The sequence below is a fragment of the Accipiter gentilis genome, chromosome 7 (assembly GCF_929443795.1).
Source record: "Accipiter gentilis chromosome 7, bAccGen1.1, whole genome shotgun sequence".
Lineage (NCBI taxonomy): Eukaryota > Metazoa > Chordata > Aves > Accipitriformes > Accipitridae > Astur > Astur gentilis.
This window is the reverse complement of record NC_064886.1, coordinates 17,919,215-17,934,722: the sequence shown is the minus strand read 5'-3', so window position 1 is coordinate 17,934,722 and position 15,508 is coordinate 17,919,215. Positions and strand designations below refer to the sequence as shown.

At 46.4% G+C, this 15,508-nt stretch overlaps 1 protein-coding gene across 1 annotated transcript; it reads right to left on the bottom strand.

Annotated features, from left to right (window-relative positions):
• Positions 1–48: 48 nt before the first annotated feature.
• On the bottom strand, positions 49–10,633 carry KMT5A (lysine methyltransferase 5A). Its single transcript, XM_049805886.1, has 8 exons — positions 10,489–10,633; positions 10,063–10,157; positions 7,771–7,927; positions 5,970–6,186; positions 5,075–5,159; positions 4,658–4,717; positions 3,387–3,577; positions 49–2,679 (listed from the first exon to the last, which is right to left on the bottom strand). The coding sequence occupies exons 1-8, from the start codon at positions 10,625–10,627 to the stop codon at positions 2,469–2,471; spliced, it is 1,155 nt and encodes a 384-aa protein (XP_049661843.1). The 5' UTR covers positions 10,628–10,633; the 3' UTR covers positions 49–2,468.
• Positions 10,634–15,508: the final 4,875 nt, after the last annotated feature.

Below are 15,508 nucleotides of genomic sequence, written 5' to 3'. Positions count from 1 at the left end.
GTTAAAGTGGTCAGGAGATCACCTCAACCTTTTTTGGCTAGTTGTTTTCTAGAACTATCACAGTTACATCCACTCTGGTGCCAAGCGAGCTGCACAGCTTCTCTCTCAAATGGGGAGCAAATTCCTTGGCTATGGCTACACAGAAGAGGCTACAGTCCTATTAGAGCAACCCCACTGCCTCTGGCAAAGCCACACAAGCCTGACAAGAGCAGTTTAGCTCTCAACCCAAGGGCATCTTTCCCTGCTAAGTGCTTTCCACCTTACAAGAAGGTTTCATCTTCTAACAAGGCACAGAGATAAAAATCCACATGGCATGTTTCTGTGAAAAGTATTTTGACATATATATCTCTGTGTGTGTGTATATATATATATATCAGTTCTTAGAAAAGTAAAGGATACATACTCAGTGCAACATCAGCTTTATTACCATCTTCCGATGCAGTGCTACTTGATTACCAGTTAAGCATTTCAGAAAAGACAATTTTCTTTTTATGTAGAATAGGGAAGAGATCTTCCCCCTTTCTCATTTACAAAAGTGATGCTGAAGAACAGAGGTTTTAAGCTATTTGACCTGATAGAGAACAAGCAAATGTTTAAATTAAAAAAAAAAAAAGCATTTTATTCCAATTTTGACTTAAGGGAAGTGCTCTAGTAAAACAGGATACTGTACACTGCCATAGTCTCTGTTACTGAGACCAGAGAACAATCAGCGTCAACTCAAATAAGTCAGCCAAAGAAGCTTACCTGTAACTCAGTACATGTAAGGTAACAGGTCTCCAGTTAATTCTTCAGAAATGGTGAAAATACACAGGCTGTCTCTGATGAGCTTGCCTTGTGTTAAGTGGTAAATAATATAAAGCATTTAATGGCTAATGATTTTCACAGCTTTCTTTCAAAATGCTAATGATCTGCAATGGAGACAGGTACTATAGCAGCCACTTCATCAATAATAAATATATTCTTTATTTTACAGAGAGACATTGTCTTCAAGTTTTTAATTTAAAAAATACATCACTAAGCCACCTCTCTTGCTGCTGGAGCATACAACCAGGATGTTGTTGCTATTTGACCTATCACATAGGCAAGCATGTAAGATTGTCCTAGAAGGCATTAGCTGGAACAGCAGCAGCCTTCAAGACATGAGGAATAAGAGACATTAACAGAGCCACAGATCCCTTGCTGACATCTTCCAGCAGCAAGCGTGGCTGATGGCTCACAGCCATTTTCATCTACACACATGCCAAGCCTGCCTTGGCAAAAATTCCAACTGGTAAGAATTCATCTTTAACATAAAGGACCTGCATTGTATTGCCCGCCTATATCACAGATTTGGTTCTCCAACAGTAACGTTACAAACCTCCGCAAGACGCTAAGCGCTCAACTCCCATTTAAGACGGTGGGACCAGACCATGCTGGACAGACCTACAGGACCAGGCAATAAGGAATCTACTTTCTTCATTGCATGAACTCCATCATTACAGTTTGAAGCTGCATATGAAGACGACTCCTATTTTTGGAACCGCTATGCTCTACTTCAAGCATTCACAGTAAATAAATAGCTTCTGATGTGGCTAATTAGCATAGGAAGATAATAAAAAAATTTTTGGAGAGAGCTTTTTCTTCTTCTTTAAAATCCTCTGGGAGACACCTCCAAGGATCAACCATCACCTATAAAATGGTACCTTCTTAAATTTTAGAAAATAAGTAAATGTCAAACATTGATTCTCACTGTGAAGTTCTATCTTCACATTTGTAATCAGTATCAACCCAGTCTATCAAAATCCATCCTCATTTGGCTTGGAGTCATTTCTCTGAAGAAAGCAGCCAATTTGACCATCCATTTCCCTCAGCACCAGTGCATTTAAAGTTCGTTGCCAACAATGAGATACGACACTGGAAAAAATGGATCCCTACCACAAATTATTTGAGAACGATAGTAGCATCCATCTCAGAGAAGCCTGTCAGCACTGGGTTGTAAAAAGCAGTCTGACAAGCAGTCAAGCCACTGGATGTACTAGTCAGAGTACAGAAGTACATCTGCTGTCATAAAGCTAATGCCAAGGTCATCACCCCACAAAGCGGAGCATGAGATTTCATTGCAAAAGCAGAACAACCACCCAAGTGATTAAGTTTCTGTGCAAGTCTTTGACTGCATGCTTAAGTGGCACTGGTCACTATGCAGAAGTATTCAAATTTTAGGGAGGGTTTCCTTTTATGATATAAAAGTTTTGGCAATCTAAGATCAATTACTCAAGCCTGCCTGGAAAACTGTAATAGGTATTTAAATACTGCAAAGCAAAAGGAAGTTTTTCAGGAGCTCAGAACACCATAAGCAGTCCACTAAGAAAGCTGAGGGAAGTGAGGACAGGAAAGAAAAAAAAATTTAAAAAAGATCCACTGACTCCTTGTAGAGCACTCAGTCCGAAAAAACCAACCAAAAAAACAAAACCCCAAACAAAGATGAAGTATTAGTGTTTCAGCCATGGATGAGCTTCAATGGAAGCTTTGCTTCTGTCTCCATAGTCGTACAACAGTTCTTCACCTGCTTTAATGTCTCTGGAAGCTATCAATATGAGATGAGGCACACCATCAATGTCATGAAGCTTTGTCTGACAATTGCCACATTTGCTGTGATTAATCAGTCTTCCCAGACGGTTAGTTTCTTTTGTAGCATCAACACTGAAAGAACAAGAACAGAATGCAAGATTGCTGCATATCATGCAGTCATATTTGTGGACAAAAAACAAAGTGCAAATCAGATAAAAGAACAAGGAATCCATGCGGGGCTTGAAAAATGAAGGAAAACCAGAGCATTACAGAATATTCGTATGATTAAACAGACAACACATAATATGGCAATGTAGGTAAACTAAAGCAATTCTGGGAGATTTTTAAGTTAGCACAAACCCCAGAAAACAGCCAACTTCAGACTGTTTTAGAGTGATAAAGCATGCATGTGGCGTGGGTGTCAGGTACTACAGAAAGAAGGAGACCCAGTCAAAGACAGTTGAAGGAAATATTTCTCTTCCAGAGAGTTTGTCCATACTGCTTTTCAAACAAAATCCTTGTAACTCAGGAAAAGTAGTTAATTTTACAAGAGAATAAATTTAGGCAGAATTTCATGGCAGAGCTCAAAGTCTCATCCAAGCAGATACAACTCTCCATGTAGCTTGTGCTGTACTTCAAAGAATATGGCTTCGAGTCACCTACCATTCCTTTTAGCCCAGAAGTGCAGAAAGCTCTTGGACCATGAAACAGTGCTACAAAAAGATTTCCTAATTCATGGTTCCCGTTAAAAAAAAATTTTGCATGAAAACAAGAAAAGACTTAGCAGCATTCAAAGCCTCTATCACTCAACTCTCACACTTAAGGGAAGATAGGCTTACCAGTACGTTTTGCTGAGGTACTGAAAATAGTACATATAGCAGCCTGTGGATGGATCTTGAGCATACACAGCTTCTCGCTTTTTAGCATCAGTGATCTCTATGAGATCCCCATGATATTCAACTACAAATTCTCCTCGATTAAAATGCTTAGTAGCGATTACTCCTCTCCCTTTGCCATCGATGTAATCAATCTGTTGAATGGAAAAGAAAATCAGCTGGGAAATTAGAAAGTATTTACATGATTGCAAATATGCTGTTTACTAGGAAATGAGTACAGGTCAGATTTGTCATTAAAAAAATGCTACAGCAAGGTATTTGTGTGTATTGCCAACAAAGCTGTAGAAGCACAACCCACAGCGTGGTGGAAGAAACATAGGATGAGTTTGGGATGCACCCTATGAGTTACCAGGTATTTTGATACAAAGTCTTCTAATCAAAGAACTAAGAATTACTTCAACTAAACAATACACAGAGAAGAGTTTTTTATTTTTTCTTTTGAACTACCTATTAGCTGAGGCAGAAAGCTCTTCCATTTCACATGCACCATCACCATTAGCATGCACAGGTTAAAAAGCAACAGAAAGATTGATCACAGAAATTACATTTATCACTCCCAAGTATACTCCCCCTGTAAATTGGACAACTCCAAGTTCTCCTATCACTGTTGTAGATGCAACAGTGTTAATTGCAGGCTGCTGCTTTTCAAGAATCAAGCTCTTCTGCACTTCCAGGAGCCATTTCTGCTTTGAATTCTAAAAAGGGTGATCAGAGTAACCCAAGTGGTAAGCACTTGGTCCCAATAACTAGGATTTGCTAGCAGTGGGAGGAAAACCAGTACAACCCATTACCCCCAGTGCCGTAATGAAGACCCACCGTGACTGGCTGTAAATAGGCTAAGAGAATTTCTTACCATACAGACAGTATATGTGGATTGTACCTTTTAAACATATGACAATTAAGATGCTGTATCTAACCCCACTTCTGGAAGCTAACCCAAGAAATGAAATACTAAAGGGAGCAAGTGCATTTTCAGTAAATACTATAAAGGTCCCTTAATATTTATGACTGAGGCTGTATATACATATTCTTCAGAGCTAAATATTGTCCATCCAAAAGGAAAGACAGTGTGCTCCAGTTCTGCTGCACTTTCATCGTACTATCAATGAACTACAGCAGTCTGAGACTGAATCTGTTCAAGCAGAAAGTAGCAGAACTAACAGCAAGATACCATATAAACAGCACATGGCTACTTAGGTTGGCATTGCAGTTACCTTCATTCCTTCTTCCTTCCCACTTGTAATTAGCTCATCTATTTTCCTCCTCTCCTCAGTCTGCAGAATAAACAAGAACAAAACCACAGTATTGTTGATAGTTTTTGTAGCTTATTCTATAGGTAAAAGGAAATTATTAGCCCATGACACTCGTTTTTCCAAACCACCCCGTATTTCCAGCAAAACTGAATGTTAAAGAGACAGATTTCTGCCCCCCAAAATATGTAAGCAGCTAGACTCTGTCCTACAAGAAATGGATCAGCATTCCTGAATTTTAAGAATGTCCTTAATACTTCTAGTGCACAATGCTATTTGTATTTGGCCAATGGAAACCATTTACAGATAGTTACACACTTCCTCAAACATTCAGTTAATTGTCAACATTATAAGTAATGTTATTTTAACAAGATGCACTACCTCCAATTCAGATTTGCTCTTCCTGGAACTTCTTCTAACTGGGTAATAATCTGTCACTTTTCGATTTGGTGTTCTTCCTTGTGTTCTAAGGGATAAGGAAAACAGAGAACACACATATTTCAGACTATTTGTGAAGTTATGCCTCTAGGACAGAGGTACCTGTAAGAAATTTTTATTTTCAGCTTGGTATGTTGAAAGGTGATCAATATGAATCAGCATTTCTTATCAGTACTCTTCACTTCAAGCCAAAAACCACATCCCCTTTTCTTCCCCATGCTATTTCCATTACTCAGTATCAATTCTGTAACAATAAGCACGAGATGCCATTGGAAACCAACTGAAGGTCACATTAGAAGTACAAAGCCCCGTGTGCCTTGCCAGAAGGCACTCTAAAATTTAGGTCATGAAAACTGCTTTACAAGGAATTCATTAATGTTGGGTCACATTACTCCCATATCATGAGAAAGCGTATCAGCTTAGCCAGGAAGCCTCCAACTGTAATTAATCTAATATTCTGTTTCTGACAAGATACATTCCCATTTGTCCACAGAAAAGTAGGTCTTAACGGCTCATTAAGTTCTTTTTCTATAGGTGATCAGCAACTGTTTCACTTGATATAAAATACACTAACCTTGCTTTCAAGAGAAACAAAAGTCTTCAGCAAGGTAGATAAAATACTTCAGGTGCTATTTTGTGGTTTTCAAACATGTTGTTCTTGAGAAAACAAAGATTTGCTCCCCCCAACACAAACATTTGCTTAAAAAAAGGCAACAAAACAGGAGTAACATTAATTACAGGTCTGACTACAGCTCCTGAAGGACAAATGCAGATCAAAGCCTCCTGGTGCAAAAGGACATACAGAAGTAAAGCTTTTACAATTCCAGAAGTCACTTACTTTCTCCTTGGTCCACGTTTTGCTTTAACCATCTTTTTCTGAGCTGGCTTTGCATTGGCCTCATCAGTACAGTCTGAAGGCAGGGGCGTCTTTTGAGTTTCTACAGTTTCTTGGTTTTGATCAGAAGAGGGCACCGAAGTATTGCACCCACCTTCTTTATCCTTCTGGTCTTCTGGTTTCATAGCACCTTCAATTATATTGCCACTACTCTTTTTTTCTGGTGACAGGAAAATAAAGTAAGGCTCTGAACTTAGGATCACCTATACCAGAGTGCTTTAAATGAATTCCAGTGGTTTCTAGTCCATGTTTCTAGTTCTGTCAAACAGGAAAAAGAGGGAGGGAATCACATAACCTCTTTCTGCTAGACCCCAGATAGGCTGTTACTCAATTTTTGGCTGGTTATTGCTACAGTACACACAGTACAGACGGGGGGGGGGGGTGAGCAGAGAAAAGGAACAGGTAAAACAGAGCCCAAGTACTTCATCACGTTAGGTTTGCAACTCAAGAGTCTTCTAAACCTGAACATGCAGCACCTTCTGCGCAGTATTTGAGACGACTGCACAGTTTGCTACTCAGTGCATCTGGCATACTAAATTATCAAGTTGCCATAAGCTAATCAACATCCTGCACTGAGAGGGAGAGGAAGCCCGTCTGGATCCTGCACTGCTGTGATCAGTAGCTGCAGACACTGGTACCAAGCAGCCAACACCGCTCTGACAAAATCCACAGGAGCTAAAGGGCTTGCACTTATAAGAAGTCTACCCCACACACAACCAACTTTTTCTTAGTTGCATTCATCCTACCTTGATATGACGACATCCTCCCTCTCAGCCAACTGATTTAGAGGTAGGTGAGCATAGCTTAAAGCTCACTAGTTTTTATTTAAAGCAAACCACCAGGTTTAACAGTCCCATCTGCTGAGACCGATGTTTCAATCCCACTGGAGAAGTGAAGCACAGCTGCAAGGCCACAGCGGTGGGACATCCTAAAGCCATCTTCGCTTTCTTGTCAAAACTAGGGAGCTAAATCAGGAGCTAAAGACCCTAAGTTTCCAGAAAAACTAACACTCCCTGTGTTGAGTGGGACTTAAAATACCTGCTTGCTGAAAATGTTTGCATCAAAATGTTTTGACAAATTACCAAGGTTATTAAATACACCTTTAAACACAAGATAGCCTCCCCCCCCCCCCCCCCCAAACTTATGGAACATTCCCATTTCTAGTCACTACAATGAAGCATCTATGAAGCCTGGCACTTGACATCCACAGTCAGTGCTCCTCCTTCTCACTGCCTTTATTTCACCCTGAAAATTTAAGAATTGTTTCTTTTTCTACTGTACCTCTACCTCATACCTGATTTGACTTTGAATTGCCTTTATATAAATTTGTATGAAGTAGTCAAATTACAGAATAAACCAGTTTCAGGTAATAAAACACCCTCCCCCCCCAATTAGATAAACTGTCGAACACTGAACTGAAAAATCAGAGTAATAATAGAATTGCAGGGAGCTTAGGGCATATTAACAACACAAGCGTTAGCTTTTTATATCCAGAGACACCATACAAACATAGCCAGACAAAAATTTGAGGAAAAATTGCCTGGTAAACCTATGACCTAAGTTTTGAAAAGGATAACGACACCCTCATCTCTGTAGTGTCCCAGTTTGCCAATAGAGTTGGAGGACTGAGAAAGCAGCTGGGCCAGGGGAGCTGCCTGACCTTCTTGACTGTGTATTGAAGTTTTCAAATCAGGGGCAGGGGGAGCACATTTAATGAGGCAAGCAATCCAAAGATCAATCTTACCATCTCCTTTCCTGTAGGTTTCGTTTAGTGTTTTGCCCTGACATTTCACCTCGTGATACATGACAGAGTTTTCCTCTTGAAGCGGGGGGCGAGCACCAGGAGTTTTGTTAGGATTCAGGTAGCTGTAGATTTTGGATTGACCAATAAACACATTCTCCTAAAACAGACCCACACAAACATCAGTACATCACAGAGATACCAGGAACCTCAAGTTAATATCCACAACATGCTACAAAGACCAGGGCTGACAGCTGACCGTTCTAATGCAAATTACACTGCTTTAATGCATCATCCTTGGGGCTGTTGCTATTTCTACTAAGTGAAAACATAATGGTAGTAAGCGCTCAGAAATCTTTACTAATGCAAACTCTCAGTCCAAGAGGACTTTCATATGAAATGTGGCAGGATAGGGTAGTCATAACTAACTCCAGCTTCCACCTTCTGCTTCACAGTATGAACTCTGGTGCTAAAAAAAAAAACCAAAAAACAACCCAACCCTTAGCTCCTCATGAGTAAGGGGGTCTCTAAGAGTGCAAGCCAAAAAAAAATACAAATAACACAGCAAAAATTGCCCAAGCCTAGAACATACCTCTCATAGCCAGAGAGGTATGAGCTTACCCAAAGACACTCATGAGGTGTCAGATGTTACTGCAGTTAATTATATGCTCTACTGAGCAACACAGAGGATAGGAATCAGTTTTGCACAGTCTACCTTGAGTGACACCTCTCAGTGAAGTCTGGGAGGTAACCAATGCTATCTTTTTATCCATTTTATTTCACAAAATAAAGTGTAAAAGTTGTTAGCGGCAAAAGAAACATTAAAGAGTCTACACAAAGCACTTATGCCCAGCCAGGAAAACAGTAAAAGCCTCGGGCATGGTCAAACACCACAGAGACCAGGGTTTGTACACTGGCTCAGGCACGCAGTATCAAATTTAGCAAAGTTTAGTGGAGTCGTGTCACCTTTGCTTTTACAGTCTCCTGCCACCTTGCCAAGTTTGACTGTGCAGTGTATGTAGGGCACACAGATTGCAACCATGAAATCTCAGTGTCTGGACAAGCAGATGCAACTTGGCCAGAACAAGTTTTTCTTGGCTATAGTTTGACTCAGCTGAAAGCAATTTTCAGACTTTGCAAGCCAGTTAAAACAACAAAAACATGCATCCATTTTTTTAGAAAAGCACACAAAGGTTTCCATTAGTTAAAAAAATAGCTCAAATATAGCTGACTAAACAAATACTATGTAGTCACACAAACACAAAAAAAAAGTAAACACACAATAGAATACATAGGATAATTTTAATAATTAACATAATCACAAGTAACAAACTTAATGTGTACATAATTCACACACAAAATAAGAGCAGTTAAAGGCTCAAATCTTAGTCCACAAATAAGCTTCACTAAAGATTAAGAACAGCCTGAGAAAAAGCAAGTCAGTCAGATGCTCCCTGACCCCCGATACTTCTGAAAGGCCTATGACTTATTAAAAAACTGAGGCTTTTAAGGATGAAATACTATGAAAACACTCCATTTTAACAATTGCAAGCAGCAAACCCTGCGCTGCAAAGTTCTCAAGATTTAGTGAAGAATTTAAATATGGGCATTTCAGGAGAAAGCCAGGAGCAGCGAACTGCAGCAGTCCACCTGCCAGCAGAGCCTTCTGGCTTGGAATACAGCATTAACAGGAAACGAACAACAGTTTTTCCAACGTAGCTTCCTCCCCTCATTCCCAGCTCCCTGCCTACTGTGCTCTTGGCGCTACCGAGACACGGCTGCCACGTCTTTGTCTGTGCCAGGCTTGAGACCCTCGAGAATAGAGATTTTCTGAGCACAGCAGAGCACACGAAGGGCTGCTGGGGAGCTCTGGGATGTGATGCATTAGCCACAATGATTTCCACGGGGGGGGGGGGGAGGGGGGGCTTAAAATGCAAAGCGACGATCAACCTCCGGCCAACCGCCTGTTAACAGAACTGGAGGACGGGGAGAAAGGCACGGAGGGACTGCCGAGCCCGGGGCCTGCCTGCTCGCTGACAGCCCCGGCAGGGCCCCACGCTTGCAGGGCGGCTACGGCAGGGCACGGGGGAACACGGAAAGAGTCCGATTCTACTCAAAGTGAAGCGATTTCTGAACGACCCGCGGAGCCCCAGAAGCCAGGCGCCCGCGGCCACGCCGCGCCCCAGGGCGGCCCGCACGCCGGCTCGCTCGCACGGCGGGGGGAAGCGGAGGGCGCAGCAGACCCCAGGAGCCGCCCGACCCTGCTCCGCCCGCCCAGGCCCGGGCAGTGCTTACCCCGCCGGCCCGCGGGCGGCCGGGGCCCTTCCTCTCGACGCTCTCGGGGCTCGCCTCCTCCGCGCCGCCCGCCCTGGCCTTGGGCATGTTCTTCCCTAGGAACAAGGGGGGAAGATCGGCGCCTGAGCCATGTCCGGCGCGGCCGCCCGCGGTCATCGCCCGGCCGCCGCGGCCTGCGCCATGTTTAAAGGGCTGGATGCGGCAGGGCGAGCCGCGGCGGCCCAGCCCCTTCCCGGCGAGCTGCGCACACCGCGCGGGGGAGGAGTCCCGCCGGCCCCGGCGCCCCGCGCCTCCCGGGAGGAGCCTCCGTGCCGCGGAGATGCCCCGCGCCGCCCGGCCCCCACCCTGCGCGACAGCCCGCCGCGCCCCCGGCCCGGCCCGGCCGCGCCCCTGGGCCCGCTCCTCCCCGCCGCCGCTCCCGCGCACCTTTAGCCATGACCGCGGCAGCGCGGCCCGGCGCCCAGGAGCCCCCCGCGGCCGGGCTGCCCCGACGGTCCCCGAGGAGCTCCCCCGCCGAAAGCAAACGCTCCGCAGGGAGACGCCGCGCTCCCCTCCGCAACCCCATTGGCTTAACCGCGTGCCGATAAACGCTTCCGCGCCCCCGATTGGCGCGCAGAGCCGCACCCCGCCCTCTCCCTGTCACACGGGGTGGTGGCAGCTCCTGGGAACAGGGTTTAAATGTGCGTTCCCTGGAAGCTGATTGGCCCGTGCGAAGGGCAACCGGCGCTCTGATTGGCGGTCCGGGAAGGAACGCCCCTTCCGCGGCAGGGCCCCGCCACGTGGGTAGGACGCCCCGCTGGGAGCGGGCCCCCGCCGGCCCGTCCGTGCCCCGCGGAGCGGCGGAGGGCGCCGCGGGGAGGGGGGAAGGAAGGGCGCCGGCGTGTCGGTGAGACGTACCCCCCATCCCGGCCGGTCTGGTGGCGCGTCGGCATCACCCAGCGCCGTCCCGTCCATCCCTCCTCCCTCCCGCAGCTCGTCGCGGAGCAGATGGATCTCCCCTTCGGCCTCCCCGGCCGCAGGTGCGCACCAGCCACCGCACAGCGGGTACCCCTAATCCTAACGGGGCTGTAAAGCTCTGCTTTGCGAAATTATCCGGCTGCTCTATGCAATGTCTAGCTTCAATCTCCCTGCTTGAAACTTAAGTCCATGAATTCCATCCTCAAAGCTTGACTGAAGAACAGATACTACTGAAGTATTGGGCTTGAGTGTCAAAACCTATCCCGTGCAACCCCCTATTCTGTAACAAGGGCAGCTAGGACATGGCACCACTACAGAGCCGTCCCCAGGAAAGCGTGAGCAGCCTTCAGCATCGATGCCCTGCTCAGCAGCTCACAACAGGTGCAGTGCATACACTTCAGAATTAGGAAAGTACGATGCAAAGAGTAAAGCAGCAACAAGGGCATGCAGGTCAGGCAATGCTGCGGGTTTCTTCTTTGATAGCGGATGTCATCATGGAAGTTAGGAAATGACCACACAGGGCCTCTTTGGTCAATTATATTGAACAACAACGTATGACTAGTCTTCTTATCTGCGTTGGCCCTTTTCGGGCTTATCTAACAACAGCCGCCTGTGTGCACTCAGGATAGGGTCCCATAGTATGTGAGCTGTCGTCACAGGGGAAAGCTTCCCACCCACGGCTTATCTGCAGCCAAAGGCTGCTGCTTGTCCCGCGGGCATTCCTACAGCGGCACAATTGGCCCGTACAGGATGGCGGTACAACTGAAAACTATCTCTGTCCTTAAGAAGAACAACAGAAAAAAAAACCACCAAATCACTGTCAACTTCAGCCAGAAACACCTAAAGGGACGGCTGCATCCCTCCCAGACAAGACATGAATGCGGCGCGACTGCAGAGGATATACCAGAAGGCAGCATGGTGATTCAGCCTACCCTCTCCTCATTTTGCAACAGCTGTCTGCATAACCAGGCACTTCGAGAAAAGGCCAAAGAAACCCAGCCCTGCATTGTCACCATCATTTATTATGTCTGTGTCTTCGCTAACAAGGCATATGCATTTCACAGAAGGGCAACCAAAATGCACTAGGTGTTTTCCTGTAAACTCCATCGGACACAAGGCTGCAGCCAGCCGATGTCAGCTGGGCATCATGTTGATGAACTTCTCTGTTAAGGCAGGTATACCAAGCTCTCCAGAAGAGCACCGGAGCCCTTGGCAGACACGGGTCTGATTTTTCCACCCCAATTCACACTGTTCTTTTCATACAGCTAGGATGTGACTGGAAAAAACTCTTCATAAATCACTAAAGATGATTTCCTCCATGTGGTAAGCGAGGAACCCTGTTCCTAATGTCTTGGGAAAGCTCTGGAAACACCTTTACTGTAGTTTTGCTTAGCTTTTGAGGGTTGGATATTTTTAATATTCATTTTATATACGTATATTAAACAAAGCAACAGAGTTTGCATTGAAGCTGTGTGGGCCGCCACTAGAGGGCAAAGCAAGCTAAGTAATTACCTTCCCCAAAGCAACAAAGAAAACAACGTCATCTCTAACGGGCCTCTGCTCTCAGCACGGTGGGATCACGCTACGAATTAACAAAATACGCTAATTTTACCCCCCCCCCCGAGCTCTCCTCAGGGAGTTATGGCCAAAAAGCCAGTACTGAAGGGAAGTTAAAAGGTTACCGCACGTAAGGCTATAGCCCAAAAGAGGACGCGTCTGTCTGCAACCGCCCCTCACCGTGACTCAGGATACACAGCTGATGGGAAAGTGCCGGCCGACTCCCGTAGTCCAGAGGGAGCAGCACGACTCCCGCCAGCACCAGCTTTAAAACCCAGTGACCTAAATATTATCTCCCGTAGTATGCTGTAAGGGCAGCTCCTGAGAGTGCTACGTGTAATGCAGCAACGTGAAACTGTTCTGTGGGGGAAGGGATGAAAAATTAAATGAGCAAGGCGTTGGATTTGCTCAGGAAGGAAAGAAAATCTTCAGAGTAAATACCTTCAGTCTAAATTAACACTTCACCCAGTGTAAAAAAAAACAACTTATTTTTTTAGGACCGGTTACCTTTGAATTCAAAAGTTCAATCGCTTTCAAATATACCAACAAGATGCTTGTGAAATATTTCCACCTAAGAGCAAGCTCTGGCTGTAGTTCTCACACAGCATCTGTCATATTTGCAATTAAATAAATATCACAACATTTACACAAATTACTTATTCACAAGATGAAATCCCGACAATTTGTGTTTCAGCCACTGTACCTCTCCGTTAGAAAGCAAGTAAAAACAATGCCCTAAGGGTAACTCTTGAGTGTTACATTAAGCAACATTATTTTATAAAGTCATATAGTAAAATGCCAGTAGGTGCTAACTACTTTCATAGATTATAAAATAGAATTACTTTCAGAACAGCATCTACTAATGATGAAAAACATCATCTCTGACCAAAAAGGGCATTCAGTGAGATCCTTAAATTACGAGGAAAATCCTACGGAAACAGCATCCTGCAGATAATTCTGCCCGTGCTAATTTCACGCCAATAGGAAGCATTATTGCCATCAGTGGGATTACTCACCTCTCCCAGTCGAGGATGGTCATAAACTCTGCTCACAGGCCTGACAGATAACTATCTTTTCAACTCAAGACATCAAAAACGTCACTTTCTTGCCGTGATTGTAGGGAGCTGCTTAGATGCCTTTAATGTTAGATACACCGCATGTGAACTGTATTTCATCATGCCTTTATTTGAAGTGTGTAGAGGGCAATAATCAAGGTATGAGCTGCCATTTAAATTGTTCTTCTCATCTCTGGCTGGACTTCTGTTTTTTTCTCTTTCTCCATTTAGTGTCTGAGCCATCGCTGATTAATCTGAATTACTTAAGTCAGTTTAATTAACATTGCTTTGTCTTTAAATAGCTTAGCCTATATCTGTCTAATCCTTTATTGGTTATTTTAGTCCTCGTTAAGTTTGTCTTAACAATAAAATAAGCAAACTTGTATAAAATTGAATGACCAGTACTGAACATTTTAGCAGATTTCATGACTTCCCACACTTAAATGTCTGCTTCAATTTTATGTTAAAGCTCTTAAAATTTTTTGTATTCTTGCACAACTGGGAAAACGTTGTAATGGAAGACTGTCTCTTTTAGCCAGCATCTGTCAGTCTGAGAGCCTCAAGTGCTAAAAAGATCTCTCCAAATGTAAAACCAGCTTAAGTAGTCATCAGGTTTTCAAGCATAGTTGGCTCTTTGCAGCAAAAAAAATTCGCATTAGCAGCTTGTAAAATACTTGCAAGGGAAAACTCATGTGCCAGCACATCCCCGCGGGTGGGCCCTTTCTAGGCTGGTCAGCAGGGAAGGCCCTCCGCATAGCACCGCTGTCACCCCTCATTCTCCTAGGGCAGTCCGGGAAGCTCCTGTGAGGGACGGAAACACCGGAGGCGTGCGACAGGGAGAGCACAGGGAAGGGGGGGGACTGTATATATCCCCAAGACGGGGCGGCACCGACCCCGCCAGAGTACTCAGAGCCCTACAAAGCTGCCTGAGCGTGCCCTGACTCGGAGGCGCCCAGGCCCGGCTCCACAGGAACACCAGTGCCAACCGCAGCAGGATGGAACCGAAGGGCCGCCTGAAGGGAGACGCGTTCACCAGCGGCAGCAGGGGCGGGGAGAGACCGAGACAGCCTCACTTCTCCTCAGGCCGGCAGCCCCAGGAGGCCAAACACCGCGCCCAGCCCGCTCAGCTCAGCTCAGCTCCCGACCGCAGCCAACGCCGCGCGCGCCGCCTCAAGCGGATACTCGACGCGCATGCGCGCGACCGCGGCCTCCTCCGCGCGGACACGAGATGCGCCTGCGCACTGCCCGCGCCGCGACGTCATCGCCGCGGCGTCCCCGCCTCAGCCCCTCCCCCCCATCATGCCTCGAGAAGAGCCGGGTCTCGCGAGAGCGCCTGCCTATCGAGTCCTCGCGGCAGCCGCCATCTTGGAGGAGCCGGGATCACGTGACCGCTTGCAGCCGTTCGCCTCCGCCTTCCCCTCCCCCACCCACCGGGAACCGGGCCCAGATCGTCAGTCTCGACTCTGGCCGCCGCCCTAGGGCTAGGTCCGCCCGCGCGGACGTCGCTCTTTGAGGACGGTGGATACGCCGGGTTTTTGGGTTTTGTTTTGTTTCGTTTTGTTTGCGGGGGGTGGGGGAGCTTCCTGCCTTCTCCGTTGCTGGGGCAGGGAGAAACGAAGGCGCGGCATGTCACGTGACGGGGGAGCGAGGGGAGCGCGCGCCAAAGCCCGGCGGCGGCAGCAGCGGCGGCGGGGGGCGGGGGGGTGGGGGATGGGCGCGAGACCGCCGCGGCGGCAGCCGGCCACGTGATGAGGGAGGTTAGGGTGGAGGGGGGGATGGGTCACGTGGCGCGAAGCGCGCTCCAGCGGCGGGCGGTGGCTGGTGTCACGTGGGGAGGGTGCGCCGCGTCGGGCGGGGGGGGAGGTGCGGCGGCGGTC

Bases quoted from the DNA above. Each gene is read 5' to 3' on its own strand.
- KMT5A (XM_049805886.1), bottom strand. From the start codon at position 10,627: ATGGGGTTGCGGAGGGGAGCGCGGCGTCTCCCTGCGGAGCGTTTGCTT. The intron at 5,160-5,969 runs GTAAGTGACTTC...CTTATCCCTTAG, and splicing joins AAACGTGGACCAAGGAGAAA to AACACAAGGAAGAACACCAA. The intron at 2,680-3,386 runs GTAAGCCTATCT...TTGTTCTTTCAG, and splicing joins TACCTCAGCAAAACGTACTG to TGTTGATGCTACAAAAGAAA.